At 52.2% G+C, this 17,431-nt stretch overlaps 8 protein-coding genes across 8 annotated transcripts; 4 read left to right on the forward strand and 4 right to left on the reverse strand.

Moving 5' to 3' along the window:
• Positions 1 to 139: 139 nt before the first annotated feature.
• Positions 140 to 3,351, reverse strand: BDZ99DRAFT_505397 (Pkinase-domain-containing protein; the record flags this gene model as incomplete). The annotated part of the gene is made up of 5 exons (XM_033724103.1): positions 140 to 1,743; positions 1,794 to 2,401; positions 2,450 to 2,617; positions 2,673 to 2,740; positions 3,339 to 3,351. 5 exons carry the CDS (start codon positions 3,349 to 3,351, stop codon positions 537 to 539), a joined length of 2,064 nt encoding a protein of 687 aa, XP_033582584.1. The 3' UTR covers positions 140 to 536.
• Positions 3,352 to 4,894: 1,543 nt separating this feature from the next.
• BDZ99DRAFT_484566 (uncharacterized protein) lies at positions 4,895 to 6,322 on the forward strand (the record flags this gene model as incomplete). The annotated part of the gene is made up of 2 exons (XM_033722651.1): positions 4,895 to 6,048; positions 6,100 to 6,322. 2 exons carry the CDS (start codon positions 4,895 to 4,897, stop codon positions 6,320 to 6,322), a joined length of 1,377 nt encoding a protein of 458 aa, XP_033582585.1.
• Positions 6,323 to 6,836: 514 nt separating this feature from the next.
• On the forward strand, positions 6,837 to 7,924 carry BDZ99DRAFT_457596 (Tim17-domain-containing protein). The gene is made up of 3 exons (XM_033718720.1): positions 6,837 to 6,996; positions 7,067 to 7,162; positions 7,273 to 7,924. Exons 1-3 carry the CDS (start codon positions 6,910 to 6,912, stop codon positions 7,624 to 7,626), a joined length of 537 nt encoding a protein of 178 aa, XP_033582586.1. The 5' UTR covers positions 6,837 to 6,909; the 3' UTR covers positions 7,627 to 7,924.
• A 1,430-nt stretch (positions 7,925 to 9,354) lies between these two features.
• On the reverse strand, positions 9,355 to 9,989 carry BDZ99DRAFT_119534 (uncharacterized protein). The gene has a single exon (XM_033712507.1). It carries the CDS (start codon positions 9,898 to 9,900, stop codon positions 9,499 to 9,501), a length of 402 nt encoding a protein of 133 aa, XP_033582587.1. The 5' UTR covers positions 9,901 to 9,989; the 3' UTR covers positions 9,355 to 9,498.
• Positions 9,990 to 10,201: 212 nt separating this feature from the next.
• On the reverse strand, positions 10,202 to 10,821 carry BDZ99DRAFT_457598 (uncharacterized protein; the record flags this gene model as incomplete). Its single annotated transcript, XM_033718721.1, has 1 exon — positions 10,202 to 10,821. One exon carries the CDS (start codon positions 10,819 to 10,821, stop codon positions 10,315 to 10,317), a length of 507 nt encoding a protein of 168 aa, XP_033582588.1. The 3' UTR covers positions 10,202 to 10,314.
• Positions 10,822 to 11,338: 517 nt separating this feature from the next.
• Positions 11,339 to 12,487, reverse strand: BDZ99DRAFT_457599 (uncharacterized protein). Its single transcript, XM_033718722.1, has one exon. The coding sequence runs from the start codon at positions 12,442 to 12,444 to the stop codon at positions 11,647 to 11,649; it is 798 nt and encodes a 265-aa protein (XP_033582589.1). The 5' UTR covers positions 12,445 to 12,487; the 3' UTR covers positions 11,339 to 11,646.
• A 983-nt stretch (positions 12,488 to 13,470) lies between these two features.
• On the forward strand, positions 13,471 to 14,630 carry BDZ99DRAFT_457601 (uncharacterized protein). The gene has a single exon (XM_033718723.1). The coding sequence runs from the start codon at positions 13,513 to 13,515 to the stop codon at positions 14,596 to 14,598; it is 1,086 nt and encodes a 361-aa protein (XP_033582590.1). The 5' UTR covers positions 13,471 to 13,512; the 3' UTR covers positions 14,599 to 14,630.
• A 265-nt stretch (positions 14,631 to 14,895) lies between these two features.
• On the forward strand, positions 14,896 to 16,332 carry BDZ99DRAFT_405852 (uncharacterized protein). The gene is made up of 3 exons (XM_033716436.1): positions 14,896 to 15,028; positions 15,093 to 15,844; positions 15,900 to 16,332. Exons 1-3 carry the CDS (start codon positions 14,917 to 14,919, stop codon positions 16,218 to 16,220), a joined length of 1,185 nt encoding a protein of 394 aa, XP_033582591.1. The 5' UTR covers positions 14,896 to 14,916; the 3' UTR covers positions 16,221 to 16,332.
• The last annotated feature ends 1,099 nt before the right edge of the window (positions 16,333 to 17,431 follow it).

Below are 17,431 nucleotides of genomic sequence, written 5' to 3' on the forward strand. Positions count from 1 at the left end.
GGCCACGCTCGACTAGTGAGCAAAAGAGAGCTAAACGACATAAGGTTAGACCGTTATCTCCTCTATCACTGCTCAGCCTTACGCTCTAGGGAGGTGGCTGAAAGCATCACAAGCAAATGCGTAGCATACGTAGTATTTTGATACAGTCCTCGATTGCATTATCTACGAATAATCACATACCTCCCCTTCCTAATCAACACCTATCCACCCATCAACCCCTTTCGACTATCCTCCACCTCCTTGACAACCTTCACCATTTTCAACCGCCACTACAGCAATGCATCGCACTCCCATGCCGCAAACACCGATTTCAGAAACATAAAGCCACAGACCTCGAGTAATAGAGACACAAGAATATACAGAAATAATACAAGTCTTCCCTCCCAAAATCCAGCTAGCTACCACATGAGCCTAGCCAACCACCTCACGCCAAAAGTTTATACAAGAAAGGAAAGGGGAAATGATGAGCTTTTGGGCATTATCACATCAGTCTTTGACTTACCATGGCATAGTTCAATCTCTCTTGTCGGTGGCCTCTACGCCAGCGGCCATCTCGACCTCAGTCCCTCCATCCAGCGTCCATAGAGGACATCCGCAAGCATACCCGCATGCTCCATTCCCGGCTGGACATTGCCCGGGAGACTCTTTTCGTCCAACCCAGCTGCGCTGTACTCGCGGTCGAGGCCGAGTCCAGTCGGTCCTGAGCCCACAAACGCGCTCTGCCGTCGGCGATGGTGACTCTTCAGATGGGGGTTGTTCTGCGCCATCACGAGCTTTGGTCCTTTTGCGGGTGATCCGGTGCTGATCGGCGTTCGAGTGGGGGTTGATACAGGCATAACATCCTCATCTACGAGCTTGCTCTGGCGGATACGCGTGGTACCTGACATTGTAGAGACCGAACCGTTCACCGTGGAGCCCGAGAACGATGACTGCGTTGCGAGTGCGGGGTTCTTGACAGGACTGCTTGGCGCAAAGGATATGCCCAGGGAAGATGCGAGTTTGGAGTCGGCCTGGAGGCGCCCGATCATGGATTTGAGGAGCAGGAGCTCACCTTCTGGGTCCGTTTGGTCGAGGTCTGACCAAGCCTGTGCGACACGGGCAATAGCTTCGCGCTGTGGCGGGGCGCCGCTCTGAGCATAGGCTTCTTGGAAAGCCGGATCAAGACATTTACCATAAGCGCGGCGGCCGAGGAGAGCTTCTTTCGTCACTGCGATCGGAGGGCCGTCTGAAGGTGGCGGGGTGTTCTCCGAGTTCTCTTCTGGGTGCATTGAGGAAGGAGGAGATGGGCGAAAGGTTGATGCCTGCGGGTTTGGATGGAACGAATTAACAGGAGGATTCGAGGAGAGAGCAGCGCGTCGTTCTCCAGATGGCACGCGCTTGAACATGCGGACTGTGGATGGAGAGTTGCCGAAGGATAAATCCACGCCGAGAGGCTGCTTATGTGCCTGCTGGGCACTGACTCTCCGTGCAGTTGGAGTCGATGACGATGGAACACGGAATGCGGTTGCAGCCGATGACTTTCGAGAGGAGGGACGTCGAAGATGTGGTGAGTCAGGCGCATTTCCAAGGGGAGCAGTGTTCAGGTCTAGTCGTTGCATGAGCGCCTCGCAGTCTTGGGCACTGGTAGAGGGTATGCGAGCAAGCTTTCGTCGTTTGTATGTGTGCCGTGCGGGTGCCATGGTGGCGGGCTTCACTGTGTCGAAGACCCATTCGTCTTGTTCATCGCGAGGTGAGATATCATGCCTAGCGTAGTCAGTATCTGTCGTACGGAATAAGGTTATTGGGGTCCTTACATGGTCTCCTCGTAGTATCTTGGGTGCGAACCCCTCTCTTGTTCTTCTTGTGCATCAAACATTTGCTTCCGCTCAATGAGCTCCCGCATTGCTTCTACCTTTCCAGCCCGCTGGATGAACTTATGCCGCAAGAGTTCCTTTGCTGTCGCTCGTCGGTCTGGGTCCTTGATCAAGCATGACGCAATGAAGTCCTTGAACTCGCGACTCCACTGGTTGCCCTCCAGACGTGGCGCAGGAGCCTTCGGGATCAGGAAGAGGACTTTCATGGGGTGTGTTCCAGCATTTGGTGGTTCTCCGTTTGCCAGCTCCATGGCCGTAATCCCAAGCGACCAGATATCCGCCTTGAAGTCATAACCCGCCTCTTGTATAACTTCCGGCGCCATCCAGAAAGGTGTTCCCACGAACGTCATTCGTTGCGATTTGATGTTTGTCAATTGAGCAGCGACACCGAAGTCGGCAATCTTGACTTTTCCGGATTGTGAGAGGAGGGTGTTGGCTGCCTTGATGTCTCGGTGTATCTTGCCGGTCTGATGAAGATAGTCGAGGCCGAGGAGGAGCTCACGGCAGACGATGGCGATGTGAGCCTCGCCGAAGGGACCGGGTTTGATCTGGACTGGTTAGAATTGGTGCGAAAAAATAGCACGAGAGACCTATACCAAGTCCAAGCATGATCCTCCCCCGAGATATTCCATGACGATCCATAGCTTGACTCCTTTCACGAAGCTGGTCTTGTATTGTGTAACGTATGGGCTCTCGCAGGTGCTGAGCAGAGCAATCTCCTGCTGAATCTCTTGCAGTTCATCTCCACTTCCCTCCAAATCAATCTAATGGAGGTCAGTATCAGGCCGTGGGAGGTATGAGGGTTGGCGAGAACCGTACGTGTTTGATGGCGACGAGATCACCGGTGGATCGCTCAATGGCCTTGTAGACGACGCCGAAGCTGCCACCTGCGCATTCCATTAGTATTGGAGGTTTCAGTCGAGTTGCGAATACCCACTGCCGAGCTCTTCGAGGACCTGGTAGTTGTCGGCCATTGCGCGCGGTGTTGACGATGCTGTTATGTAGGAATAACACGAGCGCACACTAAGCAGAGCCCCGATCCGATGCCAGGTTGAAGCAAGGGATAGTCGGTGCAGGCGCGATAAAGATTGAAGGAATAGGAGGGTTGAGGATGGAGTGCTGAGACACGGAGGAGGTGCGTGGTGAAGATGTTTATGGTGGACGCTATCGATAGCTACTATGGCAACGACATCACTTGCAAAACGCCGCTCGAGGCCCGGGCCCCGCTTCAGGCCGTGACAGTGGGCGTCGTGTGCTTCAATCCAGAGTGCTGCAAGACGGGAAGAATGTATTCTTCAAGAGTGCTACAGATGGAGTTCATAGATATTGATGTGGTTGAGAAGGCGCTTGCGGCGTCTCCTGCAGCGCATCCACCCCGAGAGACTTCTGCAGGAACACGATAGAGACGTAGCAGGCTATTCTAAGAGATGCCGCTGCCCCGGGTCCAGCCAGTGAGATCTGTGATCGAGTACAGCCGCTCTTTACGTCCGGTGAACATAGCGCTAAACTGAGTCGATCCTGGTATACCTCTTTTCTGGGCTGGTACTTGACCGGCTTGAGGATTGATTGGCCAGAACGCTGCTACTCCCCCCTAAAGACGCCTGGAGTTGCTCCCTTATACGATAAGTCTGTGGCTCAATATTAGAGAGTGACCACCGGATGTAAAGAGAGGCTGTACCGTGTCGGGCTGGCTGGTGGCGCGGGAGGCGGTTCTGGGCAAAAAACAACACGCTGCCCGTTTGGGGAAGGCGCGCCAAGTCTGCACGTGCCTAGCGCCAGGGTCCGCAACGGCTGTTCCTAGGCCCAAGGCCGTCACGGACTCCACCCATCTCCAGAACCAGACAGGCGGAAGACAAGTCTCAATTGGCATCCCGACATTATTGAGATATTAAGATACTGCTTCACGGCTGAGTGGCTGCAGGGCATTCCATGGCAGACTCGGTGGCAACACGAGGCTGACGGCTTCACTGCGGAGGATCTGCCTGTACGGCGCTTGACACTTGCGACGGGAGATTGCCTCGACACACAACACCACACGTCATTCCTCACGGCCGTGTGAATAGAGGCCATGTGACCAGTCTCCAGCGGTCCTGGCACACTGGCATGTATCCTGGCGTCCAATCTCGGTGCATGCCCGATACAGATCTATAGCGGCCGGTCTTGGCAGCACTCTGCCTCTGCAAACCCTTGTCCCGCAAGGCATCGTGGGCGACAGCGCTCTATGTCGCCTCGCCCGCCAGGAGCTCCCAGCGTCGGCACACGCCAGTGAACTGCTGCGTTGGCGGCGCTGGCTGATGCGCGACAATAGTCAAGCACTCGCCGGCTGCGAACGCGATCCGATCCTGCAGACAGCCCGCGTCCGTGTGGGCTCGGCCGCCATGCACGCAAGGGAGCGGCCCAACGAGGGGCTCGCACTTCTGTTGACTGCCCACTGCCCACTGCCCACTGCCCACAGCCCGTCGGTGTCAACCCGTGCCCAGCCGGATCCATGGATCATCACGCTGAATAACTCTGCACGACCAGCCCACACCGCACTTTCACTCCTCCTCTCTCACCCCGCTATATCGCGACATGTCCCAAATGCCTCTGGTATGGGTTTCTGCTGCTTTGGCTCCAGCTCGCTGAAGTCGTGGCTGTCCCTACTGAGAGGCAGAGTTTTCCTCCGCCTGATTGGCCTGCCCATAGCCCTGTTTGCTTGGCACCTAGAGCTGTACGGCTATTCGTCGACGTCGCTGTTCCTCCACCGACTTTCTCGATACCTGCAACTCCCAATCTTCTTGAACTTCCTGCTGGACCATGGTGTAGGCGACGTCTGCTACATTGGAGGCATCACCCACTACGATCCGAAGTTAGCACTCGCAGACATGGCTCGCAAGCGGTCAGCAGCCCCAGAGCAGCAGACACTGCCCTCAGGGGGTGCAGCCAGTCCCAGAGCTCCTCCTGCAGAGCACATGGCAGCGCCGTCCAGCCCGTCTACCACCACCACGCTCTCTCACCCTTCTCCCAGCACCGCTTCTTCCCGCACTTCACATTCCCGCTCCATGTCGTCTGCCGACGTTGTTAGAGATGGCAAGCGCCTCTCGCTCAACTTTCCCATAACGCCCGCTGCAGGCAGCACGTCGCCTTCGCGCTCACGACCGCAATCTTGGGTTGCCACCCCCATTACTTCCCCTGAAATCGTGCCCTCTCCGACCGAGGGCAGTTTCCTCACCGTCCTCGCCGCTCAGGAGCGCCGCGTGCTCGAGCTGAAGGAAGAGCTCAACAAGGCCGAGCGGGACCTCGTCGACCTTAAAAAACAATGGACAAGGCATGAAGGCCTCAAGCAGCGTAACGATGTCCGCCGTGTTCAGCAACTACAACCACTGAACACCGGCCTCGCAAACATAACTACCGACGACGACGACCAAGACGGCTCGTCGGCGTGGATGCAGAAAGAAATGGAGCGAAGAAAGGCCCTTCTTAGCAACACAAAGACGTCTCAACGAAAAGTCTTCAGCGGCTCCCGCCATACTCGAACGTTATCGTTACTATCACCTGATAAGCTCACGTACTCTCCCTCCTTCCCCCAACCTGCCGATGTTCGCCAATCTCTCGACGAGACGCTTAAGCGCCAACCATTGACACGCACCTCCACCACCCCCGACATCGCCACCACTATCGCAAACTCGATCAAAGACGAACGCTACGATCTATCAAGTATACAACGAGACATTCTGCTACAGACAGGCAAACGAGTCGCTATCGACTTAAAAGATGGCTTGATGACCTTCCTCGAGGATCTACGCCAAGCCACCGTCGGCGACGAAGCCGTCCAGCAGCCGGATGATATCGAAGGCCGTCCGAACGCCAAACGACAAAGCAGCAAGGCAAGTCTCAAGAGCGGCCGTCCGTCCCTAAACCGCAATGCAAGCCTATCCAACAAGCATAGCGGCGAGGAAGCCAACCTCATAGACATCAGCGAGTCGTTCTGGAAAGAGAACGGCTTAGACGAGCCAAAGTCAGTGGCCAGCACACAAGTCAAGAAGGGTGCCAAAAAGACTCCCCAGACGCCGCAAAAGTCTTCCCAGAAAATCAATGACAATTTCGAAGATAGCTGGGACACGTGGGACACACCCAATGAGCAGCACACCACCGGATCCAGTAACGAGTCCGATTCGGAGGACTCAGCACGAAGCAGCCCCAGGACCAGCACAAGGTACTATTACCTCCCCCGAACTGTATGATATTGTTCACTGACTTCTTCCAGTTCGACCGGCCTCGGTGTAGCAACACCCGACACCATGTCTAACCGTAACTCCATCCCCTGGCCTGACCTCGTCAAGCTCTCCCCAAACAACCTGAAACGAACAGCATCCCACCTCATGAAAGAGTGGGAGAAGAGCCTTACGCCCCCGGCCGAGTCTCGCGAGGCCAGCCATGCGAGCGGCGATTACGTTGGGCGATCAGCTTCTCCGGTACGGAAAGCATAACGTGCGACGACGACATAGATGAGACGAGACAAGACACGCATTTCGTATGTTTTTACTTCAAAAGCACTTTTGCTTCCAAAAGCAATTTAAAAGGCTTAGACTTGGTGGTTTGTGGAGCGGAGTGATGTGGCGATTTGTCTGTAAATACTAGACGATCAATGCTGCTTTCTTGTGCATATCCCTTGGGTAATGGAGTGATGGACTGGATGGGGGCATGTTGACAATCAACAACGAATGAAAGAATAACTACACTATGTTCTTGCCTGTGCATTTGTGACCTCCACGCTTCGATTGCTTCATTTTTCTTTCCCACTCTAGAGTGAACATCAACTTCAATTGCGCAGCTTTCAAGCTCTCTAGCCTACTGTCCACAGATGATAGTGAATAGATATATCAATCACTGTACGTAGGTGTGAGCAGGAGCAATCATCACAAAACGCTGTTGCTCGTGCCAATCATCTGGATTGAACCCTTCGAAGAACGCCAAGCATCCCGCCCGGCAACCTCCGCTTCCGCAAAAAAGTTCCCGAGCCTCAACCTCGACAACCATTACCATCACAGGCTCTCCCTTCGCACATTACTACATCATGGCTTTCCCAGGCGGCATGGGCATGCCCGGCATGAACAATGACACCGCAGGGATGTCCGAGCAGGAGAAACAGATGGTCAAATACGTACGCCGCGCGCCCCTCCCTCTCATCTCCAACCAGAGAACGACCATGCTAACAGCGCTAATGGGATTAGATGCAAATGGGCATGGAAAGCTGCGCCGGCAAGACCGTCATGTCCGGCGTCATGGGCGCGGGACTGGGGGGTATGTTTGGGCTGTTCATGAGTAGTGTACGTTCCTCTCTCTTCTATCCCATCTCCGCTCTACCACCCCAGCCCCTCCCTCCTCTCAATCCTTCATGGACCCAAAGTCGCACTGTGCCAACATTCATTCCATGCAGATGCGCTACGACACCCCCTACACGGCCCAAGGCGCCGAAATCGCCGCCCTCCCCTTCAAGCAGCAGCTGCGCGCCGGCATGCGCGAAATGGGGCGGGCATCCTACAGCTCCGCCAAAAACTTCGGGAAAGTGGGCGCGATCTTCAGCGGCACCGAGTGCGTGATCGAGGGCTTCCGGGCAAAGAGCGATTTGTATAATGGCGTCGCGGCGGGGTGTATCACGGGCGGGGCGCTGGCGGCGGCGGCGGGACCGCAGGCGGCGGCCGTGGGGTGTGCAGGGTTTGCGGTCTTCAGCGCGGCGATTGATGCGTATATGCGCATGCCGGAGGATGAGAAGAGTAGGCCGATTGCGTAGATCGGGAGGGGAGAGAGAAGGAAGGGCGTTTTGGTTGGGGAGGGGCATTGCATTGGGCGGCGTTTAGACATGGGATGTGCAAGATTTTGGAATAATTGGCTGGCTGTAGAACCATTGTATATTATACGACATAAGGAATCTCGACCTTGTAAGATGGTGGATGGAATTTTTTCTCGGATGAGTTGCAGATGGAGAGCCTCTACTCAGATCGATCACCACTCAGACTTCTCAAAGATCACGATAAAGAGAGTATCAAGATTCATTGATACATTTCATCTACAAATTATTTACACTAATGAGCCCGTAGCTCTTAAGTCACAGGTAGAACAAGACTCCACGCTTCGTCACTAGCAGAACGTCGTACTATCAGGCACCGGGGAGTACTCAAAGACACTCCACTTCAAGTCCACGTAGTCGATCTGCCCAAACAGGAGCGAGTGTTACTGGCTCTATCGCTCAACTAGCCGCAACTTCTAGCGAAAGCGGCCATAGTTGTGTGAATAGAAGGAGGATCAAGAGATGCTTCTTTCCTTACGCTGTTCTCGGAGACCTTCACAAAGCCTTGTTAAAGGGTGGCCAGGTGTCGTGGGAATTTTCCAGAGCAAGTTTGGGGGCAGAAGGGGGGCATGGGCGGGTCCGGAGGGATCGAAAGACCTCGGAGAGGCTCAGAGGGGGAGAACTGGGTGCTTTTCGGTCAGATATAAGGTTCCGGGAGTGTTGATGTGAAGAGGTTGTCGTAGTGAGTCTCAGGAGAATTAGGAAGGGGGAGGGATATGTGAGGTTCTGTCAGGCCAACATGGAGGTGATGAGGACGAGCAGTGTGTCGTTCGAAAGGTCATCGTGGTGAGGCTTAAGAATTACGACGAGGAGGTAACGAGAATCATCCGGCGACTACTGGGTCGATGAATTCGGCGACGAGGGCGAGTATGAGCGCGGACGTGTAGTGGACCTAGAGTTAGTAAGAGCGAGGGATCTGATGAGAGCGCTTCGGCTACTGTACGGTCAGGGGAGATGGTGAACAGGTAATCTGAATAGTAGCACTTAGGATTGTTCGAGGTAATCCAAGGCAGTTTTGGATAGGTTAGTCTATTTACTCTTAGTAGTCGCGCGGGGCATGGCAAAGGTGGCACTCTAATTCCACAACAAGCTGCCGCAGGTGCGCGTGTATGCCACTGCTCGGGGTGCTTTGATGCAGTTTCAAGAATTCGAACTAGATGAAAGCTCTTCACATTGGACTATGTGGAAACTCGTTGTACACACGAGAAAGAGTGCTTGATGAGTGTGCGACCTTTTTCATGTTCAGCGTGGAAGTGGATATGAAGACTTTGATATTTAGCAGCGAGAGCGTGGACATAGATTAGGCTGGTACCTAGGCTGAAAAATTGCAGTATGGAAAGCAGACCTAGAATCTATTGTAGCCATTTGAACGCTACCATGTATCTTGCTTCACTGATAATATATTTTGCGAATCGTGGTAGTATAGCAGTCCCAAACATCAGAGGACTCCTCCGGCCAACCCAAAAGCTCCTCCTATTCGTTATGTTCTTTCGGGGTCCACGGCTTCCCATTGACTCTTCCGATTAGGTCTTGGTTCTTGAGAGACCAACGATAATTTCAGTAATCAACATGCCGAGATGGCGCATCCCTCCTAGGGTCGCAGTCATATATCCTTTTATGCATTGCAGTCGGTTCAATCAGCGTGATATTAACGACCCGACCTTTCCCAACAACCCCAAGCTCTCTCAGCCGAATGACGTTTTCGGCGAACATACGGAAGAGAGACCGGCGGTACAGCTCACCCTGTTCGTAGTGCGCTAGAGTTATTGACGATGGCCCGACCATGATCTCGACGCGTAGCTGCTTGGATAGCCCTCAGCACGTGTCTGCAAGCCCTGGGACACCATCTTCGCCCTCAAGGGCTTTAGAAAGCGACCCGAAGTATGTATTGTGGAGGTTCAAGACCTCAACGCGCCGGACCATAGCGCGCTGAGCGGGCGACAATCGACTCATGAAAAGGCAGAAATTGGAAATGGCCGTGGCGGGTCCGCAGAATGGATCAGGAGCGCGGAAGATGAGTGTGTTGAGTTTGAGAGCGAGATGTCGGGTTTCGTGCGCGAGGGAATGGTTGACATAGTTGAGAGAGAGGTTCAGAGAGCTATAGGAGGTGTCCTGACCGGAAGGCAGAATCCCTGGGGATCGAATTACTGTCTTTCCATTGAATTCGTCGTAGTATAGGCATCTCGATGGCGCTGTAAACACGTAGCCATAAATCATGTTACGGATTTCGCTAGGAAGCTCGAAGAAAGGCAAAGTTGGGCGCGATGCCACATCGTCGGTAGGAATGTCAGCGGTCTTTAGATCGGGTGGGTCCGCTTGGCCGTGAGGATCTTGGTGGAGGATCTTGGTGAAGGAAAAGGTCGGTTGATACACCCATAATGAAGCTCACTAGAAGTCAGCGAGTTCGTCGTGCACGCAAAGTTAGACGAGAGAGTCGAGGTCGTGGCGCCGGATGTGCTGAACAGAGACTGCCGATTGACACAAGAGAGAATGCGTTGCGCGCGCGACGTGTCTTTAGATCCGAAATTGCTAACCAGTTGTACCTGGAAGTATCAACCAAGGTTCATCCAAGATACTAGTTATGCTTACTTGAACCAAGGTTCGGCAGTATCATCAATCTAGGTACACTACTTATTTGGGCTCCACCTTTTGCCGTTCATCAATCCAATGAGATTCGTTCTCTAACCACCACTTACAGTTCGGGCAACCCTCCCCATCCTTCTCAACACTTTCATCGTATTCCATTCGTTCGAAATCAGACGGCTCATCGAAGACGATATGGACGCACTCGTTACCCAAAACGACATGGTTATTGCATTCGTGGTGCCCAATAAGACCACGACTACGAAGACTGGTGACGTTTGTGGCAAATTTGCGGACACCTTCTAAGCGTTCACTGTCGTCTCCGCTGCCAGTGTGTGCGAAATCGGATAGCGCAATAATGATGCGGACCCTTATGTTGGCCAACCCATGACAAGTCTCCAAGATCCCAGGAACGCCATAGGCACCGTCGAAACCACAAGATAGCTCATCGAAATCTGTCCGGCGAAAGGACAGGATATCGCAAACTTCCACGCAGCGCACCATGGTGCGTTGCGAAGGAGAGAGGCGTTTCATAAAGAGGCAGAATCGGGACATTGAGCTCGCTCGACCCGAGTCTACGGGAAAGGCGCCGAAACTAAAGCAGGACTAATCAGATGAAGTTCGCAAATGGATGAAATGGTTATGCACATATAGAAAATCTGAAGTTTACGTACTAAGCCAATTGAGCTTAAGGGCGAGATCTTGGGTCTCATCTCGGAAGGCACGGCATACATAGTTTATAGAGAGGTCAAGAGGGACATAGTTGACGCTGTGGGTACTCATCTGGCTGTTGAATTCGTCGTAATGTAAACCCCACGGACAAGGCAATACCCGAGCGTATATCATGTCTCGAAGCTCTCGCGGGAGTCGGGAAAGAGGCGAGTAGGCCGTCGCTTCGTAGTCCCTAAAATCGACCATGTCATCAGAAATCCAGGCGCCAGGGGTTTTGAGGATTGCGAAGTATATAGACTCCAGCGATGCTCTCGTGTTTTGCCCGGAGAGAATTCCAGAAACCCGTTAGCAGGTTTGACCCACACTGTGCGTTTGAGTCGACTCAGAATTCATACTCGGTGATGAGCTCATTTAACGAGGTTTATTGCCATGATTATAACCGGGATCTCGAAGAGAACCATCCATAGAGAAGCTATGAAGGAGGCATAGAAGGAGCTCAATGATTACGAACAAAGATCTAGAAAAGTAGCAATAGAGAGCAAGAATAGTACTCTAGTATTTGTAATTGCTGAGTTCGTTTGTCCTGTGCCGCGGTATCTCCATACTCTTTACCCTAACCTGGACGGCATCTTGCCAAACAAGCTGCTCCAAAGAAATAATACTTGTCAAAGAAACCAAACGGAAAGAGAACCATTGTAACAATCAATATCAAGCAACCTCGTGAAATGTATCATTAGCTGATGTCACAGCTACGCCGCAGTCCGTAGAAGCCGCCACAATATCAATAGCATGCCTTGCCTGATCAAGCGATATATCCCACCTCTTAGCAAGCTTCTCTTCGCTATTCTTAAGAATGCAAAGCATCATATGCAATCGAAGAAACTTGTTTCCGTAGCAGCACCCATCGTGTAGAAGCGTGATTTGCTTGACATTAGAGGGTTCCGTAAGCCCGCGCCAAATGGCCGACTTCAAGTTCTTCATTTGGATTTCAAATCTGAGCGAGCTCGCGGGGATGTACGAGTAGGCTCGCACGTCTTCGATAGAGGCGGGCTCGACAGTGCTGCTAATGATGGCGCTCTCCTGTGGGTGCGCGCGGAGCTTGCTGATACTGATAGTGAGCTGCTCCAACGGCAGTTCCATGAGCCGGGGGTCCATGCAGTTCAGAATTTTGGGTGCAATAGACAGGTTGAGGGTGATGGTGACGTAACGGAGATTAACTCGAAGCGGTTCGCGGAGTAGAAAGATGCGATCTAGGAGGGGCTCGACTAGGTTGGAAATGTGGAAGGATGTTCGCGAGTAGGCAACTGCCCATGCTTCTGCTTTGATTTGACGGCATGTGAGAAGCAGTGACAGGCGTAGGGAGGCTTTGTCGGAGGGGTCAGGGAGCTCTGGGCCTCGATAGTGCGTGGGAATGAACGCGAATTCGTAGATGCAGAGGCGTAGCTCAGCAGGGAGGGAGAGGAGCAGTGATGAAGGAAAAACATTTGAAGCCTCTACTAAATTCATATCGTAGGATCTTGCTAGAGGGTAGCATGAACGGGATGGATGGCGTTGGCGTTGGTGTTGAGGCACCGACACGGCTCCACGAAAGTTTGCACACGGTCTCGGCTCCAGTTGCTGCATTCACAAAGGGCAAGATCTCACGAGGCCAAGCTTAACACCCTTGTACCACCCGAGGCAAATTCATAGGAGGTACAGTATGGGGCAGGCATCGAGTGCATGCTAACGCATTCGAATGATATTCCATGTCTAGCCTACTCACCATATCACCCTTTCGTGAAGAACACTTTTAGATGCTGGAAACCAATTTCCTTTTTGCAATGCCAGAGCGCCCGCCAAATAGGTAATCATTTCAGTCTCATTCAGTTCTGACAGCGTCTTCCTGATCGTAGCCTACATATCCTCTTCAACGCTTCTCTCGTCTAGCATTTTGGCGTCCCCGTACTCTCTTCCCGCTACGCATGCCCTCTCGATATCTAGCGTGTTCTCGATATTCTCCAACGGATGCTTCTCGGCTGACTGGGCTTTGCTCATGCTGCCGCAGGAACAACGAAAGAGGAGAAAATGAGAGAAGGAAGAGCTTCATGTTGGACTTCAATACAGGATGGAGATACCGACGAATTGAGACGTAGTTTGCAAGCTGGACAGCTCGACGTCACGTAGTATTTGTATCTTATTCGGACCTGTCGATATTTTCAATATATGCATGATGCTGTGCAGCCATATTCGATGGACGCGTTGGGACGAGCCTCTATCGCATGCTCATTCATTAGAAACATCAGGCAGCTACCGTAATAGATAATGCGAGATTGAAGTCTTGGTTATCAGAGCTCTGCAAGGTTTAGTTTTCGGAAAGGCGTTTCAGCAGCTCACTCTATACCTAGCTCGTGATCTTCGTAGGGATGCTCGTACACTAACAACATGCTGCATGAGTGGCTGTGCAGAATCGGCCATACATTACCTGGTACTTTTTCTCGCCAACTACATCCTCTCAACCACAGCGAGAAAACAGCGAGCAGAGTCGAAATGTTAGCTCAATAACACCCAACTCATATACTAGCGGCTACCCATATCATGCCAAACGGCTCTCGGAACTTCCACCACAAGTCTCACAAGGGTTGCAAACGATGCAAGACCCGACGTGTGAAATGCAACAAGCAAGCTCCGGTTTGCGCGAATTGTCGTCGACGGAATGAAGACTGCGAATATGAAATACCCCCTCCGAATCCTGCGGCTATCACCGTATTCGCACTACCCGCGGCCCAATTGGGAGATATAACCTCGTTTATAAGCGTATCATTCTTGAGCAATGTCATAGTCGGATGTGTTCCTGCTTCTAGACCCGAGAGAGCACTATGGTGCGCAGCTTTTGGAGAAGCCCTGGCCGGTTGCCAGTATCTGCAGCATACTATGCTCTCCATACACACCTTACACGTCGGACCTCGACTCTCGAAGGACGCCTTCTCCGAGGCCACAAACCTCGCCCACCACCACCATATCATGGCATCCAATGCGTTCACCCACATGGCACCCGTAGTCAACGAGCAGAATTGGCTTGCAGTCTTCATTTTTGGGATATCGGTCATCATCTTCCGATTCGCGACCCAGCAATATTGTCCCGACCATCTCTTCGACTACCTAGAAATGCTGCAAGTGCTACGCATATCTAGTAACATTGCCAGGTCGGTCTCGTCATATCTATTCAGAAGCGAAATGTGGCCATTTATCCGAGATCGCGCTTCGTTGCAGCTCATATGCCAATCCGACGACATTGGTATGCAGCAGGCCATCGAGAATCTTGAAGGCATCGTCAGTAACTATCGACCCCGTTCTGAAAATCGCAGAAAGGCAACCCCTGCTGCCTTTGAGGCTTTCAAGACCTGGGTCATTACGTGTCATGGTTATCCAAGTGTGTGGCGTCATTACATTGACTGGCCAGCGACCATCCAGACGGAGTTTCTAAATGATATACGAGAGGAGGAGGATGTACCCTTGTTGCTGTTGATATACTGGTGTGCCATCATGTATCGTGGGCCTCGGCGGTGGTTTATGGAAGTGTGGCTGCGTCGGACAGCAACGGTTGTGGTGAAAAAGTTGGACGGGGACTGGAATCAGGCGCTGGTGTGGCCATTAGAAACTCTTCAAATCATACATCAATAGTTCTCTGCTCGTTTTCATTCCATCGCTGGGAGATGCTCAAATGAAGAGAATTGCGGATGGTGAATGCGTAAGAAGTCTCTAAGCTTCCGCTCCTAATTCTGCCGTAGAAGTAGTACCACTCGAGGGAAACGTTAGTAACTATGATCTGCAGTGAAATACAAATGCCTTCGACAGGAGAGTGGTGTTGATGATAGATCTCGGAGGTGTCGAAGGGGTGTCCGCAACCGCCAAGAGTTTGCCGTGTTTGCACTTCGAAAGATTTCCAGCACTTTATCCATCCTACTGCGACTCCGTCACATCTCCCCCAGGTCGCGCAAGATGACTACCTCCCGGCGCTGCTGTCAATCGGTCATTCGCTGCAGTACAACTGCCAGTGGATGCGCCAATGGATCAAGACGAGCTTTCTCACGCGTCGCGCCGCAGCAAAAGGGTGAGTAGAAGAGGCTCTTCGATTTCTTCCCTCGCCATTTCTTTACTAACACACATTTATCTAGACGCTCTACCGGAATACTACGAAAGTTCCTCGCCCGAGCTTGACGCCGTCCTCACCAAGATCAACTCCAAGATTCTATTTCCGCAGCACCTGAACCATGAGCAACGGCTACTGGTCTACAAGAAAAAGAACATCCCACGGCTCACGAACGAGCCTCTATTCGCACAAATAGGGTCCGTCGATCAGCAGCTTGAGCCCCTAGATGTCAGGAAAGATGTGCCAAATCAATGGGAAATGATCAAGCAGGCCGTGGAGCTCTCCAAGGAACAGGACGACTGGGAGAACCTGGTGAAGATGCTGGAGGGTTTCCACAGAGCCGGGATCGACGTCAAGACCAGCCGTATGCTGAAGATAATACGGCGTGCCAATGAGGCGGGTATGCAGCATATTGTGCTCTCCGCTCTGCAGCAGGCCGAGCACACAGGCGTTTCTCTGCGGAGGCCCGCCATCCTGGAGGCTGTTCTGGGGAGCATACACGAGAAAGCCTCGTCCTCGGGCTTCGATTCTGCAAGCACGAAGAAGGCCCTCTCGCTCGCCGAGCAAGTCATCGAGTTGTTGGAACTACCTGCTCACAAATCCAAAGGCAGGATGGAGTTCGGAGACCCACGAGCAAGTCCTTTGGTAATTTCAGTCCCGCTGGAACTCGCAGCATCGCGAGTGGCATTCCATCCTGACGGGAAAGACGAGGATGGCAAGGTTGCCACATACGCTGCTCGATTAATGGCGGCCTTTAAGCAAGAAGGCTACTCCGAGGTATGATATTAGCGTTGACGTCCTACAGCATTCTGAGCTAACCTTTTGGTAATAGAAGATACACCCCGGCTTGTTGGCGAAAGAGCTTCCAAACGTTGAGGAGTTCAGCAAACTTCCTAAAAACAAAGCTGCAAGAAGGGAGCGTCGGTATGTGATCGGTCACAAGATCGTTCAATGGATTCCTGTATGGAACGCCTTAAAACAATCTTCCGCTGTCCTGGGTAAAGACATGCCAGATTTAGAATTGGCGAAGACGATAATGGGGATGATCGAGGAGAGGCTGAAAGGATCCGCTGAGGTGATTCGCAAGTACTCCGACGCGCCGGAACCAGAAAAAACCCCTTCTCTGGTGAGAATGAAAGAGGTTGACCTTTAGTATGGGAAACTAGGTGTGTATATAACTGTAAAATATGACATTAAAAGATGAATTACCTGGTGCCAGTCCTTATGCGCATCATGGTCCATGTCTCGGTTTCCTAATTAGTCCCATCTTCTTTTGCTTCACTACTGTTTTATCACAAACGATATCCCAATGTTAGCAGTGACATGTCCTTCCTCTGTCCTGGTTTAAGTCGATTTGTGGCACAGCTAACAGAAGCCCGGACTGTGCTCGAACAAGAAACATTTCATTCAACTTGTCATGCTGCTGCTGCCTGCCTAGTGCCAATTCTGAAGCTACGAATGCCGACCTCATCCTTCCGCCAACCTCGGCATTTTCCAGCCCAGCAACACTGTCAACATGACCCCGTACGAAGCCAACCCATAGAAAATCCCAACGACAGATCGATACGCTGACATTCCCTTCTATGGTCGATAATTCCCCCCACTAGACGATTTCAAGCCCGACCCGAAACATTTCAATTCTTCTACCACCGACTCCCTGAAGTATTGGACCTCGGTGCTTCAACTATGCGATGAATCCACAAGTATCTACGACAATCAGGACAACTGCCGCGATGTAGTTGCCCTCGGAAGCGTGATCGTCAAGTCGAGCCACCTAAAGCAAGTCCTGATAGGCGAACGCGCTCATCGAGACTACTCGTACGCTGATGCGAACGAAGTAGATTCTACTGGCGGAAATGTTCAACGGCTACAGGCACCTATCTGCTGGTGTTCCGATCATTGGAATGGCCTACGAACTGGGTGCTTATAGAGTAGTCGGCATTTTACTAGGTTAATAATGCTCATCATAACCTTCTCATGGTAATGACACCCCTTTATTTCCTGTCCGTGTAATCAACACCGCTGTTCTTCAGCATCTCTAAACTATAGCACCCTTTCCAGATGCCGTTCAGCACCGAGCAAAGACGATGGACATCAAACAATTTCGACGCCCCCGCCTTCCCACGAGCCCACTACATTTCAGGAAGTCAATCCAGCATTTGATCCTCTGTCTGAATTCCCAACTCCATGAGTGATAGCCTTTCGCCGTTTCGATCTCCACCCAAACCCCCAGCCCCCCAGCCCCATTGAACATGCGTCGAGTGCCTTTTGCTCATCCACCTCAACACACACTCCACATTCATCAGGAGCCGGTATGTTTACTCCTCCACGCAGACTTCACACCATGAACATGTCGACCATGAC

Source organism: Mytilinidion resinicola (assembly GCF_010093595.1).
Source record: "Mytilinidion resinicola strain CBS 304.34 unplaced genomic scaffold BDZ99scaffold_2, whole genome shotgun sequence".
In the NCBI taxonomy this organism is placed as follows: domain Eukaryota; kingdom Fungi; phylum Ascomycota; class Dothideomycetes; order Mytilinidiales; family Mytilinidiaceae; genus Mytilinidion; species Mytilinidion resinicola.